At 53.3% G+C, this 20,527-nt stretch overlaps 1 protein-coding gene across 3 annotated transcripts in view; it reads right to left on the bottom strand.

Moving 5' to 3' along the window:
• GRIP2 (glutamate receptor interacting protein 2) overlaps positions 1-20,527 on the bottom strand; it is a 90,604-nt gene that overhangs the window by 40,863 nt on the left and 29,214 nt on the right. Inside the window, exon 1 of one of the 3 annotated variants that reach the window (XM_019747028.3) lies at positions 13,474-13,641. The exons of 1 other annotated variant lie outside the window; for it this stretch is intronic. In XM_019747028.3, coding sequence (XP_019602587.2) covers positions 13,474-13,528 — 55 coding nt within the window. In that variant the 5' untranslated portion in view covers positions 13,529-13,641. Of the gene's footprint in view, positions 1-494; positions 592-13,473; positions 13,642-20,527 lie in introns of those variants that run through there. One more of the 3 variants, XM_019747038.3, reaches the window with a different exon arrangement.

Raw genomic sequence — 20,527 nt, forward strand, 5'->3', positions numbered from 1 at the left:
GAATGTGGCAGCTGTGTGACTGAATTCCCAGGGCCCCAAGACTCACCACCCAGAGCCCCAGCCAGGGCTTCTGCCTCCTGCCTTAAGGTCCAGGAGCTCCCTTCAAACCATCCTGACCTCAGCCTTTGCTCTCACACCTCTGGCCAGGGCACTCACTCCCAGCAGCTGTGCTGAGTCTGATGCCCTCCCAGACACACCCCTAAGGGGCTGAGCACTGCCTGGGGGACTCCAGACCCGCCTGCTTCCCCTGCCATTCAGGACAGCCCAGGGGACTCAGCTCCCTGCTGCAGGACAGCAGCCAGGGTCAGACAGGCAGCCCTGTCATCTGCCCACCCTGGCCAGGTGCTCCACCCCCTGCACTCTTTCTAAGCCCTAGATCTCTGGGAAGTGGCAGTCCCAGTTTTAGCCATTCCACTCCCCTCTGAGGGCAGCAGTTCCAGAGGGATCAGACGGTTCAGCCTCATCACTCTGCCTATAGGTCTTCCATTACTTACCAGCCTCTCCAGGGGTCTCCCTGCTGAGCCCACACAGCATGTCTGCTATTGTCTCCCTGCTGACCACCGACTCCCTCAGGAGCCACGCTGCTCGGCCCCTCCTTCACCCTCCCCAGGGAGTGGCCATGGGAGGGAAGCTCACAGCTCCCACTGGCTGGGCACCGAGTCCACCCACTGCTGCAGGCGGCTCTCTGCTTAAAGGGGACACGGCTGTTGTCATGGCTGGCCCCTGGGTGGGGTTCAACACCCCCCCACCCTCACAGCCTGGGCAGGGGATCTTTGAAGATGGCATGTCTGAGCCTCCCCCAGAGCCCCCAGGCAGACAGACCCCAGGTTCAGTTCAGCAGGTAACTTGCCCTGGGACTTTGGCAAGTGATTACCCTCCCCGGGCCTCAGTTTTTCCATCCAGAGAAGGGGAACAGTGCTTTCCAAACTTTTTTTTTTTAGTAGTACATTGCAACACAATCTTGCACAGAATCCAGAGACATAAACCAGATAAAGTTCAGCTAATGGATGATGCCAGGGTGTGTCTATAGGTCTTGGGTTAGAAACTCTTGCACTTGGAGCCCCCAGGACCCTTCCACCGATGTTCTAGGCAGATGTAACCACCTCTCCCAGGCCTCAGTTTCCTTTTCTATAAGGTAGAGTTTGGGGAAGATGAGCCCAGCAGCCTGCCACATGGAGCTCCCTACAGCTTTTTGGGCAGCACAAGCGAGCCGAGCTGAGGATCTGCCCGCCTCTGGGCTTGATGGGCAGGTGCAGCTGGTCACAAGTCCAGCCCCAGCTGGGTCTCAGCCCTGCACACTCCTAGATGCCTTCGTGCCAGCTCAGAACTGACCCTAACAACCCTGACGGACACCCAGGGCCCCTCCTCCAGCTCTACAGCTGCCTTTGCTCTCCATCCCACCCATGTAATGTTGGTACCAACTGAGGGCCAGATACCACGTAGATGCTGAGGAGAAGTGGGGGTGATAGTGACACAGGGTATCAAAGCCTGTACAACCACACAGTGCACCCAGCTGATTGCTGCAGAGAACAAGACCGACGAGGCCCTGGCTTCCGTGGAATTCTTGGATGCATGGGAACAAGTGGGGCTCAAATTTATTCTGTGTCCTGCAGGGAGTGGGAGAGTGCAACCCAGTGGTTAGGGACCAGGGCTTCTTCTGGGTTCCCTCCTGAGCAGATGCCCACCATGAAACCCAGCCTGCAATGCCTGGGCCCCCCACATAGGCTCCTGCAAGTCCAACGCTGATGGCACTTTCAGAACAACCCAGACTCTAAATCTTGTGTGGGACACTTGTACTCCTGCATCTAGAGGTTCCGGTTCCTCCCATTACTCACTTCCCAGAGCTGCCTTCCTTTTTGGGTGACTCAAGGCATGTCCAAGGTGGCAGGGTCCAGGTTCCAGGTGAGGTTCCCTGGGCCAGCAGCGAGGCCAAAGGTCAAAGAGAGACACCAAGGTCTCAGCCAGGGGAGGTGTGGTGAGCATGGGTCAGAGAGGGAGAACCGGAATTGGGCCGGGCAGGGAAGGGGGTGCAGGCTCTTAATGTGGTCCACAGTGGCAGGCAATGGTCCAGACAAGGCTCTCGATGAAGATCCTGACCATCACCAGGATACCCAGGGCCACTTTGGGGCAGTCCCGGCTCCACGCCAGGCAGGAATGGACGCAGCCTTCTTGGCATGTGACTTGCTCTAACAGACCCTTGCCCTCTACCCGCCCCCCCCCCCCAATTTTCATACCTTTCAGAAAGGAGGGCTGTGTGGTGCACAAGCCTTTAGAGTTATATCCACCCCCTCTCATAAGAAAATATTTGCTCACCACAAAGATGCATTTAAATGAGCTATTGAGATGGCTGTCAGAAACCTCACCGCATTTCTTTCTCTCTCTGCTCCTCTGGAATTTGCTTTTGTGGATGAGAGCTCCTGGAAAGGTTACGCCATGGGTTATGAGAGACCTTTCATGCAGCATTTCTCTGAGTGCCTGCTGTACCAGGCACTGGGGACCAACACACCAGGAGACAGGTGGGAAACAGCGTCTTTCCTTTGCCCTCTGTTCCTGTCAGCCCACCAAGCAGGTCTGCATTTGATTTTATCCAAGTATGTTTGGAAGCAACTGTTAGTCCATTTTGGAACAAGGCAGGTTTAAATAAGTAATTGGCACAGAGAGGGTAAGTAACCTGCCCAAGGTCACTCAGCTGTAAGGGTGGAGCCAGGTTCACACTTAAGAGGTCTATTTTTAAAGGCACTGATAATGGCCCTGTCAGGATCTCAGGGGCTTATAAAGGGGACCAAGAGTACAGATGAGGTGCAGTTAGCTCTGGCTGAGGGACCACGGAGGAGGTGCTTTTGAGCCTGACTTTGAAAGATGGGAAGGAACATGTCAAAAAAGGAAAAAGCCATTGCAGGTGTGAATCCATAAACGCAAGCCCACGTGACTAGTGAGGAGACCAAATGGGAAGTGGAGATGGAGCCAGATCGTCAAAAGTCTACTAAGGTGTCACTCCTTAAAGGGTGGTCGGAGGCCCAGCAGTATGGCTGTCACCAGAGCTGGTCAGCAGTGCAGGCTCTCAGGCCCCATCCAGGCCTGCTGAATCGGGACCTGAATTTTAACAAGGTCCCAGAGGATGTGGATGAAGGTGCAGAAGCACAGTATTAGGAGTCTGGCTTTCCTCCCCCCGGGAATGGGAGCCACGGATGGTTGTAGAGTAAGGGAGTGAGAAGGCTCTACAAGGACCTCAGAAACGGAGCTCAGAAAAGGGATAAGGGGGAAAGATCCCCCTGGGGGTAGGCTAAGAGCAGGCAGAGGTGCTGATCACCTGGCTCCAAAGGTGACCCCTCTCCCCCAAGGCTGCCAAATCTTGAGGAAGCAGAGGAAAAGGGGGAATGATTGCTGGGCATGTGGGGTGGCTGGAAGCCAGGCCTGCTGGGGGCCTGGGCAGCCAGCGGCTCTTGCAGCATTTGCTGCATGTTTCCAATGCTGTGGATGGCCCATGAGGGGAACTGGGTAGCCTGGAGGAGCTGGCAGCACCACCGAGCTAGTGGGTAGCCCCTCCAGGGTCAGAAAAGGCCCTGACACGTTCACATCCTCAAGTTTTGTGAGACAATTGAAGGATGGATTGCTGTGTGACGTTGGGCACATGTCTAAACTTCTCTGGACCTCACCTTCCTCACCTCTAGAATGGAAATAATAAAAGCACCCAGCCCCTAGGTTGGGGAGACCACATATTAATGAGTCAGAAAGCAGTCACTTATCTACTTTCCTGCCATGAGTGTCACACCAACCGTGTGAAAGAGACCAGAGGGGCAGAACTTCAAGGTCAGATGCACCCAGGTGCAAATCCCAGTTCTGCTACCAGCAAGCTATGTGATTCTACGTAAGCCACTCTGTCTGGGCCTGCATCTCTCCACCCAGGAGGAGTGAGGTGCAGACCTCGGAAGGGCTTTGCAGCCTACGACTGTCCAGCACACACTCACGACCTCTTCCCTACCAGAGCCAGGCCTGCATAGCCGTTCTTGGTGTCGCTTAATGGGGCACCACTCGCTTCACTGTTGGAACATTCTCTGGGGTGCTGGGCTATCCCTCGTACTGAAGGACGCCTGGTGTCCCTGGCCCCACCCACCCAAGGTCAGTGACCAATGCAATTGAGAACCAACTGACCTCACGCTGCACAGATGGGGAAACGGAGACCCAGAGTGGGCTGTGTCTGAGGACCCCCACCAGTGTAGAGCAGGAGCCTGGACCCTGGCCTCTATTCTTCCTCTCAGGCCCCAGGGCTGAATCCATCATAACCACAAGTCATGTCCTGAGTACACCAGGGACCCTGAGTGACAGCCAGAAATGAAGTCTGGGTATGAGATGGCGATTCAAGGACAAGAGAGATAAACTCTTTATTGCTGTTCAGTTGCTTCTGCCTCCTTTTCTCCTCACACACCCCAGAGGTCAGACTAGGACAATCGCTTGCCAGCCAGTGGTTAAACTTTTCTATAAGGTGGGTATTATTGTCCCCATTTTACAGATGGGGAAACTGAGACCCAGTCTGTGATTCCACCAGCCACAGGTAAGGGGCACTAGGTGACCCCTTCTTAGGGGGTACTGTTTGGCTGTGGACCCCACTTCAGTCAAGGTGCCCCACATCTCTCCCCACCCCCGTGCCCTTCACCTGACTTCAGGGCAGGCTGGGTTGTGATTCAGGAGTAACGCGACACCCATGAGCTTCTCCCAGACTGACACCTGCCCGTTCCCAATGTCCTCCATCACCCACAGCTCTCCTCCAGCCCTGAAGGGCAAGAGAGCATGCAAGGCCAACAGGGTCTCACATGACTGCAAGAGCACAGCCCCACAGGCTCTGTGCACAGACCAGGGAAGAGGAAGGCTCCAGGATGTGAGAGGAACCCAAGCTCTTCAGGACTAGGCAGAGCAGAAGCTCTGTGTGCCAAACTTTGTTTTCAGCATTTTACACCTGCTTTCTCATTTCACCCCCACTTCGGAGATGACGAAATGGGCCCAGAGAGGTAGAACAACTTACTCTTAGTCACGTAGAGTAAGAGGTGTGAGCTGGGATTGGAACACAGGCAATCCTGATGCCACCTACAGAAACACCCCCACCCTGAGTCTTCTGCGAAATGCCCACATGGAAGCCCTCTTACCAGCCTACCCAAGTGCACATGGATACAGACAGGACAGACAGACTGCTCACATAGGACCTACTCTGTGCTGACAACGTTACACATGATGCCGGAACACCAGTGTCTCTTGCAGAAGAGACTATACCCAAGGAGAATCTGCTAGGAGCCCAAACAACAAAGGGGCCAAGAGTTGGGGCCTCTCAGAGAAGTCAGGGCATGCTGCCTGGTGGAGGTGGTGTCTGAGCTAAGCCTTAGGGATAAAGGAACCAAACACTCAAAGGTGAGGCGGGAAGGGCATTCCAGGCAGAGGGGACAGCCTGGGTAAAGGGTGGGAGGTGGGAAGGTACACAGTATATATAGAGAAAGGCACCTACCAGCATGGCTGGGGTCACAGGGCCTGAAAAGAGCAGGTGGGCTAGACAGGCAAAGACATAGAGACCTGCTTCAGAGGAGGGAATGCACTGAATGCGGCATTTCTGGCACTGTGACCACCATGTGGATGACATTTAAGGAGGAGTGGGTTCTCCCGAGCCCCTCGAATGAGATGATGGGAGGATGGGACACACAGAGGGTCTGTGCAGCTGCACAGGGACAGTTGTCAGGAGCAGCTCTGAAGCTCCTGCACACCAGAGTCTGACCACAGTGACTCCCCCTTGTGGCTGGTGATCAACAAGGCTTTGGGAGGGGCAGGCACAGCCCTCTGTCTCTGCCCTCTGGAGCCTGAGTGGAGCAGGAGACTGGCCTCCACCCCAGGGTCAGCCCACTGGCTAACACTGCACCTGGAATCTCACCTTTCCTCTCTAGGTCAAGCATTACCCTCTGTGCAAGTGCAAATGCCCCAGAGTAAAAGGGAAGGGGTTAACATTTATAGAGCACCTACTGGGTACCCAGCACTTTATGTGCAGGGTCTTGTGGAATATTTCAAAAGCCCTGCTGATCCCATTTTACAGAGGAGAAACTGAGGTTCAGAGAGAAGGGACTTGGCCAAGGCCTCCAGCTAGGATGGGCTGAGGGTCAGATTGTCAGAATCAGGTGCTCCCTTTTTGGGTCCTCTACGTGGGCTCTTCCCTCTGCCTGGAACCCTCTTCCCCCTCTTTCATCCTTAGAACCCAACCTAAATGCTGCCTCCACCAACAAGCCCACCCTGACTACATCAGGTGGCTCCCCTTTACTCTCTCACAGCCTTTCCTCCAATGCGTTTGCTCACTTGTTCTTTTCCACTAAATAGGGGACCCTCAGCTGCCTTGCTCATTGATTTTGACCCTATGTCCAGGGCTGGGCCTTGTACAGAGTAAACGCTAAGCAAGTATTTGCTGAATGAGTGAATAAGAAATCAATGATGAATACACGTAATCTCTAGATGACTGTAGTGGAAAGAAACCAATAATTTATTCCCTCTAACACTGCAATCTGATGTAGAAAATCCTTTTTGTTGTCTGGTACAGTTTACACATCTCCACAAATGGGGAGCTCACCAGCTCATGAGCAGCCCACTTTATTGCTAAACAGCTGTTAGGGATGAGAGTCACTCTGATATCCTGAGCTGGAGCCTGCCTCCCTGTGGTCCCCCAGACCCCAGACCCCCGGCCCCAGTACAGCCCTGCATAGTCGCAGGCTATGTCTGGTCCAAGGTCATGGCCTCCCAGCACTGGCAGGAGAGGCCACAGCTCAGAGCCTAGATGTAGCTTCAGTGGGGACCTGCCAGCTCCCCTCCCATCCTGAGGGCCTCTCCTCAGTGTGTGGCTAGAAAGAGTGGGTCAACCTATTGGTGTAGGCAGTGCTCACGTGTGTGTCTTTAATCCCTATAGATTTCAGTGTGCTTTTCACCTCTGGTGGCATTTGCTTCAGGCCTATGAGGCTGAGATAACCTTTTTTTCCAGATGAGGAAACGAGCTCATAAGAGACTGAGGAACTCAGGTGTCCGGCTCCAAAGCCTTAATCACAGTCCAACAGGTACATGCCCTCCAAAGGGCTCTGTCCGATAGTCTCATCTGATTTTGTGCCCTCCTGGTGGACTTGAATATTGAAAGAGAACCCTGGAATTGTGGGCTAACGGTGGAAGCTCAGACAGGGTGATAATTTGGGAAGGTCCACCCAAGGACCCCACAGCCCATCTCAGAATATACCAGTGAGATCCAGGCAGTGGGTCCCCCTGGTGGAGGTGTGTTGGGGGAGGCTGCAGGTTAGGAGTGGGCCCTGGCAGTGCTACTTCTTTGAGAAGCAGGCTTGACCCCGAGATTTCTGGGCCAGTGCCTGCTGCCTGACAGCTGAGGCACCCACATTCCATGGCCTCCTCAGCGCTGTTCAGGAAGAATCACTGGGATGTTGCCCCCTGGTAAGCAAAGCCAGCCTGCCCGCCTCTCGCCCCGCCCCTCGCCTCCTCAGCATCAAACACCCTGAGCCTAAATGTGCCTTCCAGCCTTCACACTCACAGTCCCCCAGGACAGCATTCTCCCTAATCCCTTGCCTGCCTGGACAAATCCTGCAAGGCCCCCGAGATTGCTCCACTGTCCCTTCCCCCAGGCAGACTTCCCTGATCCTTCAGCTGGTCGATGCCTCATCTGAGTCCCCAAAGCTCTCAGGCAGCCCTCAGTTCCACCTTCGTCAACTCACTAGACATCCCCTCTTCCTGGCCCATCTTCCCCCAGGTGAGCCTGACCCCAATGTGGGGATGGACATTCTAGTTGGCCTCCTACCAGCCTGTTACCATAGCGCCCCCGCCCCTTCAGCACCAGCACCATGGGGGCCTTAGCGGGGCCCTGGGTTCAAGTCCTGACTCTAATGTTGCTGGCTGGATGACCTTGAGCAAAACTGGCCTCAACCTTCCCATGTGTAAAATGGGGGTACGTGTGTGGGCTGAGGTAGGAGTAGGACCTGTGGTCTTTGGGGGCTGCTTCAGCTCCTCCCTCAGCCAGCCTAGGGCCTCCTCGCCTCAGTCACCAGTTTGGGCTCCAAATGATCCCCAGCTGTTTCCAAACCTCAAATAAGCCTTCCTTGATAGACCCATTCTGCAAACGGGACACCAAGACTCAGCGAGGGGCAGGAATCTTTCCCTACGTCGCCTGCAGGGACTCCAGCTGCCCAAGTTGTGTGGCTGAGAGGTTGTTGGGTATTTACCCCTCCTCTCACCCGCCCACCTGCCCACACATGTGCTTATGAGTCACTACCACCTTGGCCAAGACAGCAAAATGCAGGGGCTGGAAAGACAAGGTCAGCCCAAGGAGAGCAAGTGGGCAGATGGGGGGAGGCCAAGAGGAGGCTTCCAGCCACGGGAGAGCAGAGCGGGGGGCACAGAAAGGAAACTGAGGCCAGGAGGGGCGGAGCAGGGATTTGCTCAAGGACCACAGAGAGTGGGCTTGGCCTCTGTGTCCTGTCTGATGGACGTTCTTTCCACTCCATCAGGTCACCTCCCCAGAGAGGGAGACAGAGCCAGTGGCCTCCATAATTATCCGGGCAATTAAGACAGGCAGATGATCACACCGGACTGAACATTCAAGCTGACAAACGGAGACGATGCTGGGACACTAGCTGACAAGATCAGCGCTGGCTCTGGTGGGGGACACAGGCAGGGAGAAAGTGCTGTCAGGACATTAACGCAAAGTGTGTGCCCAGAATCAGGGAGGAGCCCGGCTTATCTGCCTGCTTTGTCCTATCGGACTTCCCCAGACCTGGGTCCAACTCTGGGCTCTGTCCTGGGAGAGGGACACAGACAGGCTGGGGCATGGATGGAGGTGGTGACCAGGTGGGGAGGGCTGAGCGACCCTGAGAAGTTGCTCAGCCTGGAGGCGGGACCTTGGGGGACCCTATCACTCTCTCTGCAGAGCTGTCCTGGGGCAGAGGGAGCAAAGCAAGGGCAGAGAACCTTGGAGGAGCCTGGAGAAGACAGACCAGTAGCCACACGCTGGGAATGCAACAACAGGTATTGCCTGCTCCTGGAGAGGGAGACTGGATAACTGACCACTGAGAAACTCCCCCTCGGAAGATGTTTGGGCTTGAAGTCAGACTGCTTGGGGAGGCCCCGACACCTCCATTTCCTTCCCAGCTTTGTGACCTTGGCAAATCCCTTCCTCTTCGAGTTTCCTCATCTGCAAATGCGGCAATTTCTTTCACAGCTCATAGAGCTGTTGTGAGGAGAAGAAAATCCATATGAAGTACTTAGCACAGTGCCTAGCATACACCTAGTGCCCAATAAATGCTTGGGGAACAAAGAACAGGTCCAGAGGTTCACTCCAGGCTGCCAGGATTCCAGGAGCAATTCCCAGGATATGAGTTTATTCCTGGATCCTTGAGAAAGAAAGAAATCCCATGGCTTCCGAGGCACCATGGCTAATCTGAACTTCTGGGGCCCACACATCAAGGCGGGCAGAGGCCTGGGGGGTAGGGTGCTGTTCTGGCACTGGGGGAGGGGACTGGTTTCCACCTTGGGAGTCAGAGCTGAGACCCACTGCAGCTGCTGCAGTGTGAAAAATGCCAGGAGCCGGATGCGGAGGCAAGACAGAGACAGAAGAGAGTCTCATTATGGAGGGAAGGAAGGAGTGAATAATTCATCACAGATATGCACCATGAAGGGGGTGGATAGATAAAGCTGGGCACAACACAGCTCTTCCCTCTGCCCAGGAGGTCCCATGTAGCCAGAAGGAGAGATTACCATCCTTAATAAACTTATTATCCCTAAAACTACCCACAGCACCTCCAATACATCCACTCCCCCCACCCTGGCCTGGGGGGCCAGAGAGAGGCCCCTGCCCAGAAGCTCCCTAAGCTCTTATCCCCCACCCTCCCCTTCAGCCCCTCTGCTCTAGCCTTGCCAGCTTGGGAACACCAACATGTTCATACCCCAGGATCTTTGCACTAGCTGTGGCCTCTGCCAGACACATTCTTCCCCTGGATAGCCGCATGGCTCCCTCCCTCATTTCCGTCATGGTTTTGCTCTAATGTCACCTTCTCAGGGTGGCCTTCCCTGAACACCCCATTTAAAACCACCCCCAACTACACAGACACCCCATCCCCTGTCCCAGCTTTATCTTTCTCCATAGCATGCATCACCACCATATATTTTCCTTATTTGTCTTGCTCCCTCACTGTCACTCCTAGAATGTCAGTTCCAGAAGAGTAGGGATCTATGTTGGTCTTGTTCCCTATTATACCCCCCAGGGCCTAAAACAGTGCTTGGCACATAATAGGTACTCAATAGATACCTGTTGAATGAGCGAATGGCACAGGGTATTCTGCTACCTCAACATCTACCAAATCTGCCCACCTTACAGTCCTAGGTCCTCACCTCCCACCTAAAAACTCAGCTGTCCTTCCTCACATGGTGAGGAAGTTTCTATTATTTACAGATGGGAAAACTGAGGCCCAGAGAGGTAAAGCCACTTGCCCCGGTTGCACAGCTGCGATTTATACCTAGTAGTTGGCTCCATGCTCTGCGTATTCTGCCCCCCATGCATTAACACACATGAAATTTAATCCCTCATTCTTTGAATTGAATGTGACTATTTATGCTCCCAGAGGCCAAAGCACAGCCCCTTGAGAAACCTCACTGATCTCATCTCCCCAGATCTTCAATTTCGCCCTCTGGGGAGGTGCCATCATTACACCTAAGCTATGGAGGACGACACAGTGACCCTGGAGTGTCCGTGTCCTTTGCGGGCACCAGGATCCAGCACATGGGTATTAGAGGCAGACTATCCCCTCCCCAGGCCTCTGAGCTTGAGGTACAAGATGCCCCCCAGCTCACACAGCATTTCTTCACTGTCCAGATGTGGACAATGACATTGTCAGGATGTCTGAGATCGGCCGGGGGTGTGCACTGGGCATCCAGCACTGTGGAGGTGTTCACCCCGTGACTCGGACCCAGGACTAAAATTGGGGGAGCTGAGCCAGGACTGAACACCTTCTTCCCCCAGCCCCCACCCAGTCTCCCAGTCCCAGCTTGGATAGGGAGAACAGCTCCTGAATTTGAGCAAAACCTCAAATCTCAGTCTGGGGGACCTAGGAGGGGTCTTGGGTGGCCATGTGGCCCAGGGACCCCACCTGAAGCAATCATAGGGTGAAGAACTTCAGGGTCCTACCTAGATAAAATGGGAAACAGAAAGGACTATTTAAAAATATGGGCGGGAAGTGGGGAGATGTACCTTCAGGCATTAAAAATAATACTTCGGCAAAGAAGCGAGAGGAAACACCTCCCTTATCCCCAATTTCTTAAATCCTTCTCCCGTGAGCTTTCCCATTTTCACAAATGGATGCACGAGCTCACTGCCCGGTAGTCCAGTTCCCGTGGCTCCTTTAGCATTCCCATCAAGGAATGGAGAGATTCAGCGCACAGTGTGCCCTCCGTCAATCAGGGCACACTCCCTTCCGCTTTCTTTGCTTATTTCCTGTTAGGGGCTTGCTGGTCCCAGACACGGTCAGGGATGTGTGTATGGAGGTGGGGGAGCCTCTGAAGGGAAAGAGGAAGCAAATGGCCCGGCCTCTGATTCGAAGTTGGAATTCAAAATTACCAGGTGTCTACTCTGTGCCAGGCCCTGCCCCAATCATCCTGACTCATAGCTGCACTCTTGGGAGGGTGGCTTTTCTTGGGTCCATTTTACCGATGAAACTGAGGTTCTGAGTGGGCCTCACAGGGAGTAAGAACCAGAAGTAGGATTTGAATCCAGGTCTGTGGGGGACAATACAAACACTTCCTCAATCTCCATACAGGGCAGAACCTGCTCCATAGCATTCAGTTGGCTGTTCTCCAAATCTTGGGGAAGCTCAAATCTGGAGCAGCCCTGGATGTGTCTGTCCATCCCTCCAGCCTAGGAGGAGCCCACTGGGTCCTCAGGGTCTGTGGACCTGCACAAGAGGACGACAGCCTTGATGGGGGAGGGGGCTCCTCCCAACACAGAAGTCCCTGGAAAGCCCCAAAGTAAACCCTGTTCCTGATGCTCTCCAGGCTTCAGCTGCTCTGTCCCTGTGGAAGGGGTTTCCAGGGACCTCTAGGATGTCAGGCCACCAGCCGCCATGGCCAGTACAGAGCCTAGTGTCCTGTGTCACCCCAGAAACCCTGCTTATCCCTTCACCACTCCTGAGGTAGACCCTCCCTCTGTAGGTGGCTCAGAGTCTAGAAGATGCTCATAGAGGTTATTAGAGCTTGCTTGAGAGAGCCTCTGTATGTCAGTTGTGTGGCCTTGGGCGAGTTACTTAACCTCTCTGTGCCTCTGTTTCCCCCTTGGTACAGTGAGAATAAGGATGGGACCAACCTCTTAGAGCTGCTGTGAGGAGTTAATGAGTTAATGCATTGCCTGGCATACTGTGGCACCAAATTATTGTCAGTTATTATTGTTCTTATTAACAGTATAATTATTCTTAGTTCTGAGGCCTGAAGCGCAGAGACTGTGATCCCGCCACCTTCCCCACCCCTCCGTGTTGTAGATGGGGAGATTGCAGCTCTGGGAGGCCACAGATAAAACCTGGGGTCACACGGCCTGGGGGTCTGGGAGCTCCAGACACTCCTCCCCAGCCCCACTCCCACCCCAGCTTCTCCCCCACCCAGAGCCCCCTCCTGGGGCCCTTTTAGGGGCTAGACACATGTCCAGGGATGGGACCCTGCACATGCAAGGACTCAGCATAGACTCAGTCTCGCCCAGAGCCAAGTCCTGCCTTCGCCCTTGGCCCCCCTGCCTCGACTCCCCACACAGAGCCCCTGCCTTCCACGTACACACACACAAACACTCTCACACACATGCACACTCAAAGCCCCCCTGCTGACCCAGCTGACCTGGGCAGCCCCATGTCCTGAATAGGGAGGAAAGAAAAAGCCATCAGGGACATCCCACGTAAGGCGGGGGACGGGGAGAGTGTTGATGAAGGAGACTGTGGCACAGCAAGATAGAGAGGGAGACACACACACACACACAGAAACCATGAGAGAGGTGGAGAGAGAGAGAGAACACCAGACAAAGAGAGACAGTAAGAGATGGAGAAAGAGATAGGCAGACAGAGAGAAAGATGGACCGAGAGTTAGACTCAGACAGACAAAGAGATGGAGATGGAGAGAGAGAAAGAGAAAGAGGACGACTGAATAAACCAGAGGGAGATGGAGAAGGCGGTAGGAGACAACAGCTGGGGTAGAGAGAAACAAGACACATGCACAGATTCAGAAAGAGACTCGAAACCGAAGAAAAACCCCCAAAGCACCAGAAGAGACAAGGTTGAGGCGAAGCAGGGAGAGACAGGGCAGGGAGGAGAGGCCCAAGCGGGAGGTACCCCCTGTGCTTCCCAGCCTCTCCCTCCATCCACACCCAAGTCCAGCCACCCAGCCCCTGGGCAGGCAGCGCGGTCTGCCCGGCGCCCCATTCCTGCTTGGTACCTTTGGGCCGCCGCCTCACCACGCCCAGCCGCCACTTGAGCGACACAGCCAGCATCGCCCCCTCCTGCCCTTGGGGCCGAGGGCCAGGGATGAGATCTGCCAACAGTCCAGGTGCTCCTGGAGCCCGCGCGCCTCTGCGCTCCTGTGCTTGGAGCTGCCTGCGCTAACTGGCAGAAGCTGGGCGCTCCCTGCCCCCATCCTCCCTGAGTTGCTAAAATAGATAATCCTCCCTGGAGCCAGCGGTGGTGGCAAACACTTTCTTTACTGCAGTCTGGGCTAGAAAGTGCAGTTCCGGGGAGTTCTGGACCCTGCCGCAAACCTCTATGCCCCCACACCTACCCACCCAAGTCCTCTTCTTCCCAAAGTGTTTGCCTTTTCCACCCCTTCTTTTGCCAAAATCTACCAATCCCACTTCCCTCCTTCGGTAGGCTGGGCTGTTTGAAGCCCCGAGGCCTTTGCACTTGCAGGGTCCTCCACCTGGAATGGCCTTCCTCTCCAGCTCCATTATACTTCTCTGCCTCGGGATGTTTGCTCAGCCTTCAGAGATCCCTGTTTGCTGGAAGTCCTTGCCTACTGGGTCTCAATAATGCTTTTTTGTACTAGGTTGAGCTTGTCTACCCACCCGCACAACTGGGAGCTTCCAAAGGCAAGGACAAGGTCCACTTGTCCTGTGTCCCCTGCAGTCAACACAGGCATTTGATGGGGTCATCAGTGTAGAATGAAGAGACCTAGGCCCTGCCTCTTCACTCCTCACCTCTACAGTTATCCTCATTTGTGGGATAACCAGAGAATCCACCCAACTGGCTGGCTGGGTGGAGTTGATGAGACTACGTGGGAGTGTTCCAGGCATTCAGTAGCAATCAATAAATGCCTCTGGCACCCCTTCCTCTAGCTTAAAAGAGAGCAAGAGGAGAAATCAGAGAACACAAGTCTCTGGAGATGGGCAGACCTGAGTGACTCCTGACCAGGCATGCCCCACTAAACCTCAGTTTTCTCATCTGACTAATGGGGCTAACAGTTCCTGCCTCTCATAAGATGAGGGCTGTATGAGATCATGTGCCTAGAGTGCTTAGTTAAGTCTAGTACACAGTAGTCACTCAATACATAAGTAACAGTTATGAACATTGTGATTATTCTGCATGAGCCCAACTCCTGTGTGTGAGTGAAGACAGGAGGTCCAGCAAGGTAATAGCCCGGCTGAGGTCAGACAGAAAAGTCAAGAATCCAGTGCTTTCCACGAATATCTCATTTAAGCCTCACAGTGCACCAGGATGGTCCTAGGGTCATCCTCATTTTCCAAATGAGGAAACTGATGCTCAGAGAGGTACAAGATGCCCCCAAGCTCACACAGCATTCCACTGGCAAAGCAGGGTCTCAGACGTCAGTCACTAGACTATGCCACTGCCATGTCAAGGCCATAGAGAAGCCCTGGTAAAACCTCTACTGTGTGCCAGGCTCTGGGCTGAGCACCCTGCTGGCTTAGCCCAGGGAGGTGAAGATGCTTGTCTGGGGTCGTACAGACTGTTTAGGGCAGAACTGAGGAGGGAGCCTGGAAAGTCCCAGTCCAGAGTAGGGGCTCTGGCCAAGAGGGAGGTGGCTCTCCACTTCAGCCACTGCCTTTGGTGAGAAGATAAAAGGCCCAGGTGACCTCTGTCACCAGTTGAAATGGACCTGTGGAAAGTACGGCAATAAATAAGGCTGCACAGGTAGGTGAGCGCTGAGGCACCTGGTAGGGGAGTCCAGTGGCCCGGCCTAGGAGGCTTTCCTGTCACCAGTTTACCCAGGAGGATGCCCTGCAAATATCCCAGGCCCCACAGGTGAGCACACCCCCAGGGCCGGATCCACACAGGATGGAGAGGTAGGTCAGCCCACAAAGGGATCCAGGCCAGCTTCCATCCCTCCATTCTGGTGTTTCCATTCCTGCCTCAGCCTCACAAAGCCCCAGAGACCCCAGTTGCTGCTACACCCATCAGCTTCCAGAAACAAATTAGCCTTTAATCTTCTCAGCCAGGCCCTTTCTCCCCCCTGGGCCAAGTGGTGACATTTCTGCCTCCCAGCTCTGCTGATGTAAATAAGACAGAAGCCTCCAGGCTTTAGAAGAAAGGGGGTGGGGCAGACCCCTCTTAAGCATTTCCCCAGAATGGGGGAGGGAGAGGATGCGGGCCATCCATCCACCCATTCACTCATTCAACAAATATTTATTAAGCACCTTCTGTGTGCCAGGCCTGGAGGTACAGCCATGAACAAAACCAAGCCCCCATGGTGCTGATATTCTAGTGGGGGAGACAGAAAAAAATGACAAATGTAAAAATTAAGTAGATTAGAGGTGAGTATGTTAGAGGTGAAACACTCTAGAAATAAATGGAGCGGGGAGAAGTGTATCAGAGTCCGCAGTAGGTGTTGCCCATTATAAAGGGGGTGATTTCCCCAGAACCCAGACCGTGGTCTCTAAATACCTCTTCCCACTAAAGGGGCCCCCAGGGCTCCTCAGAAAATGGCTGATTCCAGGATTGGGGTATGGAAAGTACAGATGAGCCTGGAACATCTTGTGGCACCAGAAAATAAGGAAATATTCAAAGTCTGATGGGGGGAGGCTGCAAGGACACAGAAGCCAGCTTGAGGGGGCTCTCACTGGTCATTTCTGGGACAACTAGAACGTCCAAAAGAATAATAACTGTAAAAATCCATGTGCTCATGATTCTCAAAAGGAAAAAAATATCTCACGGGTCCCTTTGGACTTAGTTAAGGCACCACCTTATTACTCTGTAATGGCAATAAATAAGGCTGAAAACGAAGGTAAAGAATGAAGCATTTATCCTGTTTTCCTGTATGAACGGTATTTAAGGGGAATCTAACAGGGGAAAGTCAGTCTTTACAGAGGAACCGCAGCAAATTAGTGTGGAGGAAATAGTAGAATTGAAAAACCATCTTTTTGCAGTTCTAATGAAATTAATGATATGGCACCGACCGTCAATGGGAGGTTGAAAAGGACTGAAGGGTGGAGGGACCAGGCAGATAGCACTTGAATCCATAGACTGATCCTTGCATCACCAAAAGCAGAATGTTCTGACATATGTGTGTCCCGATAGGATGTGGTAAGAAGCCCACAGCACCCCCACAATGTATTCTTGCCTACAGAATTGGACCTGAATCAAATCGAGCTTTAGACCCAAATGCCAGTGGAAAGTACAGGGAACAGAAGAATGTATTAAATGACACCACAAGGCCATTCCATAGGGCAAATGACCCGATTTCGCCAACAAATAATTAGAGTGGAAAAAAAAAATGAGGGAGAAGGGACTGTTATAGATTAAAAGAGACTTAAGAGACCCATCAACCAAATGCAATATGAGGACCTTAGCTGGATCCTGATTTGAATAACCAAGTGTGAAAAGACATTTGGGAGACAAGAGGGGGAAATTGCACACGGATTGGGTCTGAGATGATATGAAGGAATTAATAGTTAATTCAGTTGTGTTGATGCTATTATTATAATTATCTTTAAGAAAAAGTCTATCTGTTGGAGATGCAGATGAAACACAAAAAGTCTGAGATTTGCCCTTAAAATGTCTCAGGGGTATCCCTCTGCTACATGTGCCATTTAGTTGAAAATAAAAATTTGAAAAATAAAATTAAAATAAGCACAGGGATCATAAAAGGCCTCAATGAGGTGACATTTGAAGAAAGGCTGGAAAGAGGGAAGGAGCCATGGGGGGTGGGGAGGGGTGCTCCAGCAGGGAGCGGGTGGAGAAACCTGAGTATCCAAGGAGGAGGAAGTGTGATGGGAGGGAGAGAGGGGTGTAATGCAGGGCTTCCTAAGGACCTGGCTTTTCCTCTGATGGAGGTGGGAGCCATGCAGCGTGTAGACCAGAGGAGGGACATGGTCTGACTTGTGATTTAACACCATCCTCTGGCTGCTGGAGGGAGAAGGGTCTGCGTGGGGGTGGGGGCAGGAAGGAGGCCCCTGCAGGAGTCTGGGGAGCCCATGGTCACTGGATGGGGGTGGGGGCAGAGGAGGGGTCTGGTTTCTTTAAGGTCCAGCTACCTTCCTCTGACAGGGTTAAATATTTGCAAAATGGCTGATGTTCCTTTCTCTGGGGTAGCAGCATGAGCTCTGGGGTCAAAAAGGCTTGGGCTCAGGTGCCAGGCCCCACTCTCTGTGTGGTCACGTTCCCAATCTGGGTCTCAGTTTCCCTGTTGGTAAAATGAAGACCATGGTTAAGAACTTGGACCATCATTAGGCTGCTCTATGGAAACAACGGAGGTGAAAATGTCCTGCAAACTGGTCAGGGCTGGGCATGCATCACCAAAAGGAAAACAGCCTTTATTGGGCACCTACTATGTGCCAGGCATGGAGCCCAGGGCTCTACAGGCATCAAGCCTCATCTTATCACAGGTTATATCACCTGGGGAGCTTAAAACAACTTCTGGTAAATCAGAAACTTTGCTGGATTCTATTCAACTAAGCTAGTTTCGTGGAATCACTGTCTCACTGCTACCCTGTAACAAATTCGAGACACTGATGTTCAGAGAGGGGAAGAGATGGCTCCAGCATCACATAGCTTCCAAGTGGCAGAGAATGGATTTCTAACATAACCCAGGCCCTTTATCTTCTCCAGACCCCCTCACCCTCACCAGACCCCTTCCAAGGCCAAGAGCCAGCAAGCAGCCCCACGGGATGTGCAAGCCCTACTGGGGGAAACAGCTCATCCATCTGATGGTTCCAAGACATTTCTCAGCCAAGAAAGAAAGTGCCACCAAGCATTTTTGGCATGGGCCAGGGTGGCTGTTGGACAGGTGCACTAACAGGGCCACCTGCCAGGAAACAGGTGGCAAGCCTGTTAATATTCCTGGCTCTGTATTCACAGAGCAAGAATTAGACGCAAATGCCTGGGCAGGCCCCATTAATGAGTACAGTGGACACGTGGGCAGAGGTGACAGAAATGATGCAATTCTGGCCCCCAGAGACAGTGGCTCGGCTAGGGCCTCTCCTCCTGCCAGGTCAGGCCAGCACTGGTCTAGGTACTTTCCGGTCCATAAAGTGGGTAAATGTCACCCAGGCACCTGGTGGTTGTCACAGCTTCCTGAAGTAATGCAAGTGTGGGGCCTGCAAGGGCTCTGTGACTAGGACCCATCTTCCAACTATGTGTCAGACATTCGCTTTCAGATTGCAGTCGCCTCCTCTGAAAAAATGGGGATCAAAATAAGTAACGTTTATTAAGTATGACTGTGGTAGACGCTGTTCCCAGGCTCTGTCATTAACCCTCTCTGTCACCCCATGAGGTGATGACAACGATAAGTCCCATGTTACAAACGTGGAGACCAGGCTCATGGAGCAGGGCAAAGGGCCAAGGTCACGGGGCTCAGCCTGAACCCCAGCAGCCTGGCTTCAGGCCCACGCTTGCACCGACTCTGCTGTTCTTTCTAAACACAGACGCCTCTGTTGTGGTCTCCGTGTGCGCGTGTGGGCGGGTGTGATTAAATACAGCAAAAGTGGCATAATGAGCAGCAGGAACACAGCACAGCTTCCGGCACCGCTGGCCTCTGCGTTCTTCCATCTGTTTCCTGCCACATGGCCGTCCCCACAGGCTGGACAGACAAGGTACCCTGCACTGAGAGGCAAACCAGGGTGGGACCCTCCTAGGTTCTGAAGCCGTGTGACCAGGGGGCTCCTCTGCCCCACTGGCGCTGTGGGGGCATCCACGTGGCATTCTGGGTGGTTGGAAAGGTGCACCTCCGTCAGACATGGGAGTTGGTATCATGCCCACCCTCTTCCCTTGGCATCAGCCAGAGTGACCCCCATCTGGGAACTGAATGACAGCCTAAGAGGGCACACAGGATTGAAACCCTACAGCCCCAGAATGTTAGTCTCACCAGCCGCAGGAGGGTGGATTCAGACCACAGAGCATTCATCATGGATCCACACCACACTGGGTTCCGACCACAGACCATGAGAACAGCAGCAGAGAGTGCCAGAATTACAGACATAGCAGCCCGGCAGTGAGTAAACCCAAGCCACAAGTCATCAGATTCAGGGTGGGGACAGGGCCGAGGGCTTGGCATCATGGGACTCCAGACCATGTCCAAAGCGACAGTATGAATGAATCATTGATTCTTGCCAAGCAGACTATGATCTCCCAAAAGCTGCTTTCCCAGCCCCTGACTCCTCCAACCTTATCCTCAACCCCACCGAACTCTTCTTCCCAAAGCTTTGGGTGAGAGGAGCAGTCACATGGCCACTGTATGACTGAGGACACGTCCCTGCCTACTCTGGGCCTCAGTTTCCTAACTGTACAATTAGGGATTTGATCCTTTCTGAGGGTCAATTCACCTCCAATAATCTGAGAAATGATCATATCACTCCTCTCCCTCTCTACAACCTCTGTGGCTGCCAAAGGACCTCACTTGAATGAAGGAAGGAAGGAAGGAAGGAAAGAAGGAACGAAGGAAGGAAGGAAGGAAGGAAGAACCCTCCTGAAGTCCAGCCAGTGCTTTATCTGACTCATCTCCCATGCCTCTGGAATCTCAGCCTCTGCTTAAGTCCCCTAGATAAACTGAAGAAGGGTTCTTCCACTTTTCTTCTTTTACCACACGGCCTCCTCCTTGGAAGGCCCTCCTCTTCACCTCCCTAAATTCCCTTGACCAAGGATAGGTCACCTACCCCAGGAAGTCCTCCCTGACTCCTCAGGCCCTGGCTAACTTCTCTTCCCACACTGCTGGACCACCTGGACACTCCTCAGCACCACACTGCTCCCTCCCCCATCGCTGTCGGGCTGTCAGCACCATTCACCTGGCCCGCAGCCCCCACCCTCACCTTGTGTAATCTATCTTCTTATGGCGGTCAGAAATCAGACCTTATCTTTCCTCTGCTTATACCCTCCCTTGGCTCTCAGGACACTAGATGAACACCAAATATCTCATGTGATTGGTCCCTGGTGACCCTCCACTCTCTTCACATGGCCTCCTCCCCATTTCTCAACTACAGGGCACCTGCTGTGCCCTTGGCTTGGAGCCCCATCCCCTGGCTGTCTGCATGGTTCTTCCCCTCTCTCTC

Source organism: Rhinolophus sinicus, chromosome 5 (assembly GCF_057876585.1).
Source record: "Rhinolophus sinicus isolate RSI-liver-muscle chromosome 5, RSI-T2T, whole genome shotgun sequence".
NCBI classification, from domain to species: Eukaryota; Metazoa; Chordata; class Mammalia; order Chiroptera; family Rhinolophidae; genus Rhinolophus; species Rhinolophus sinicus.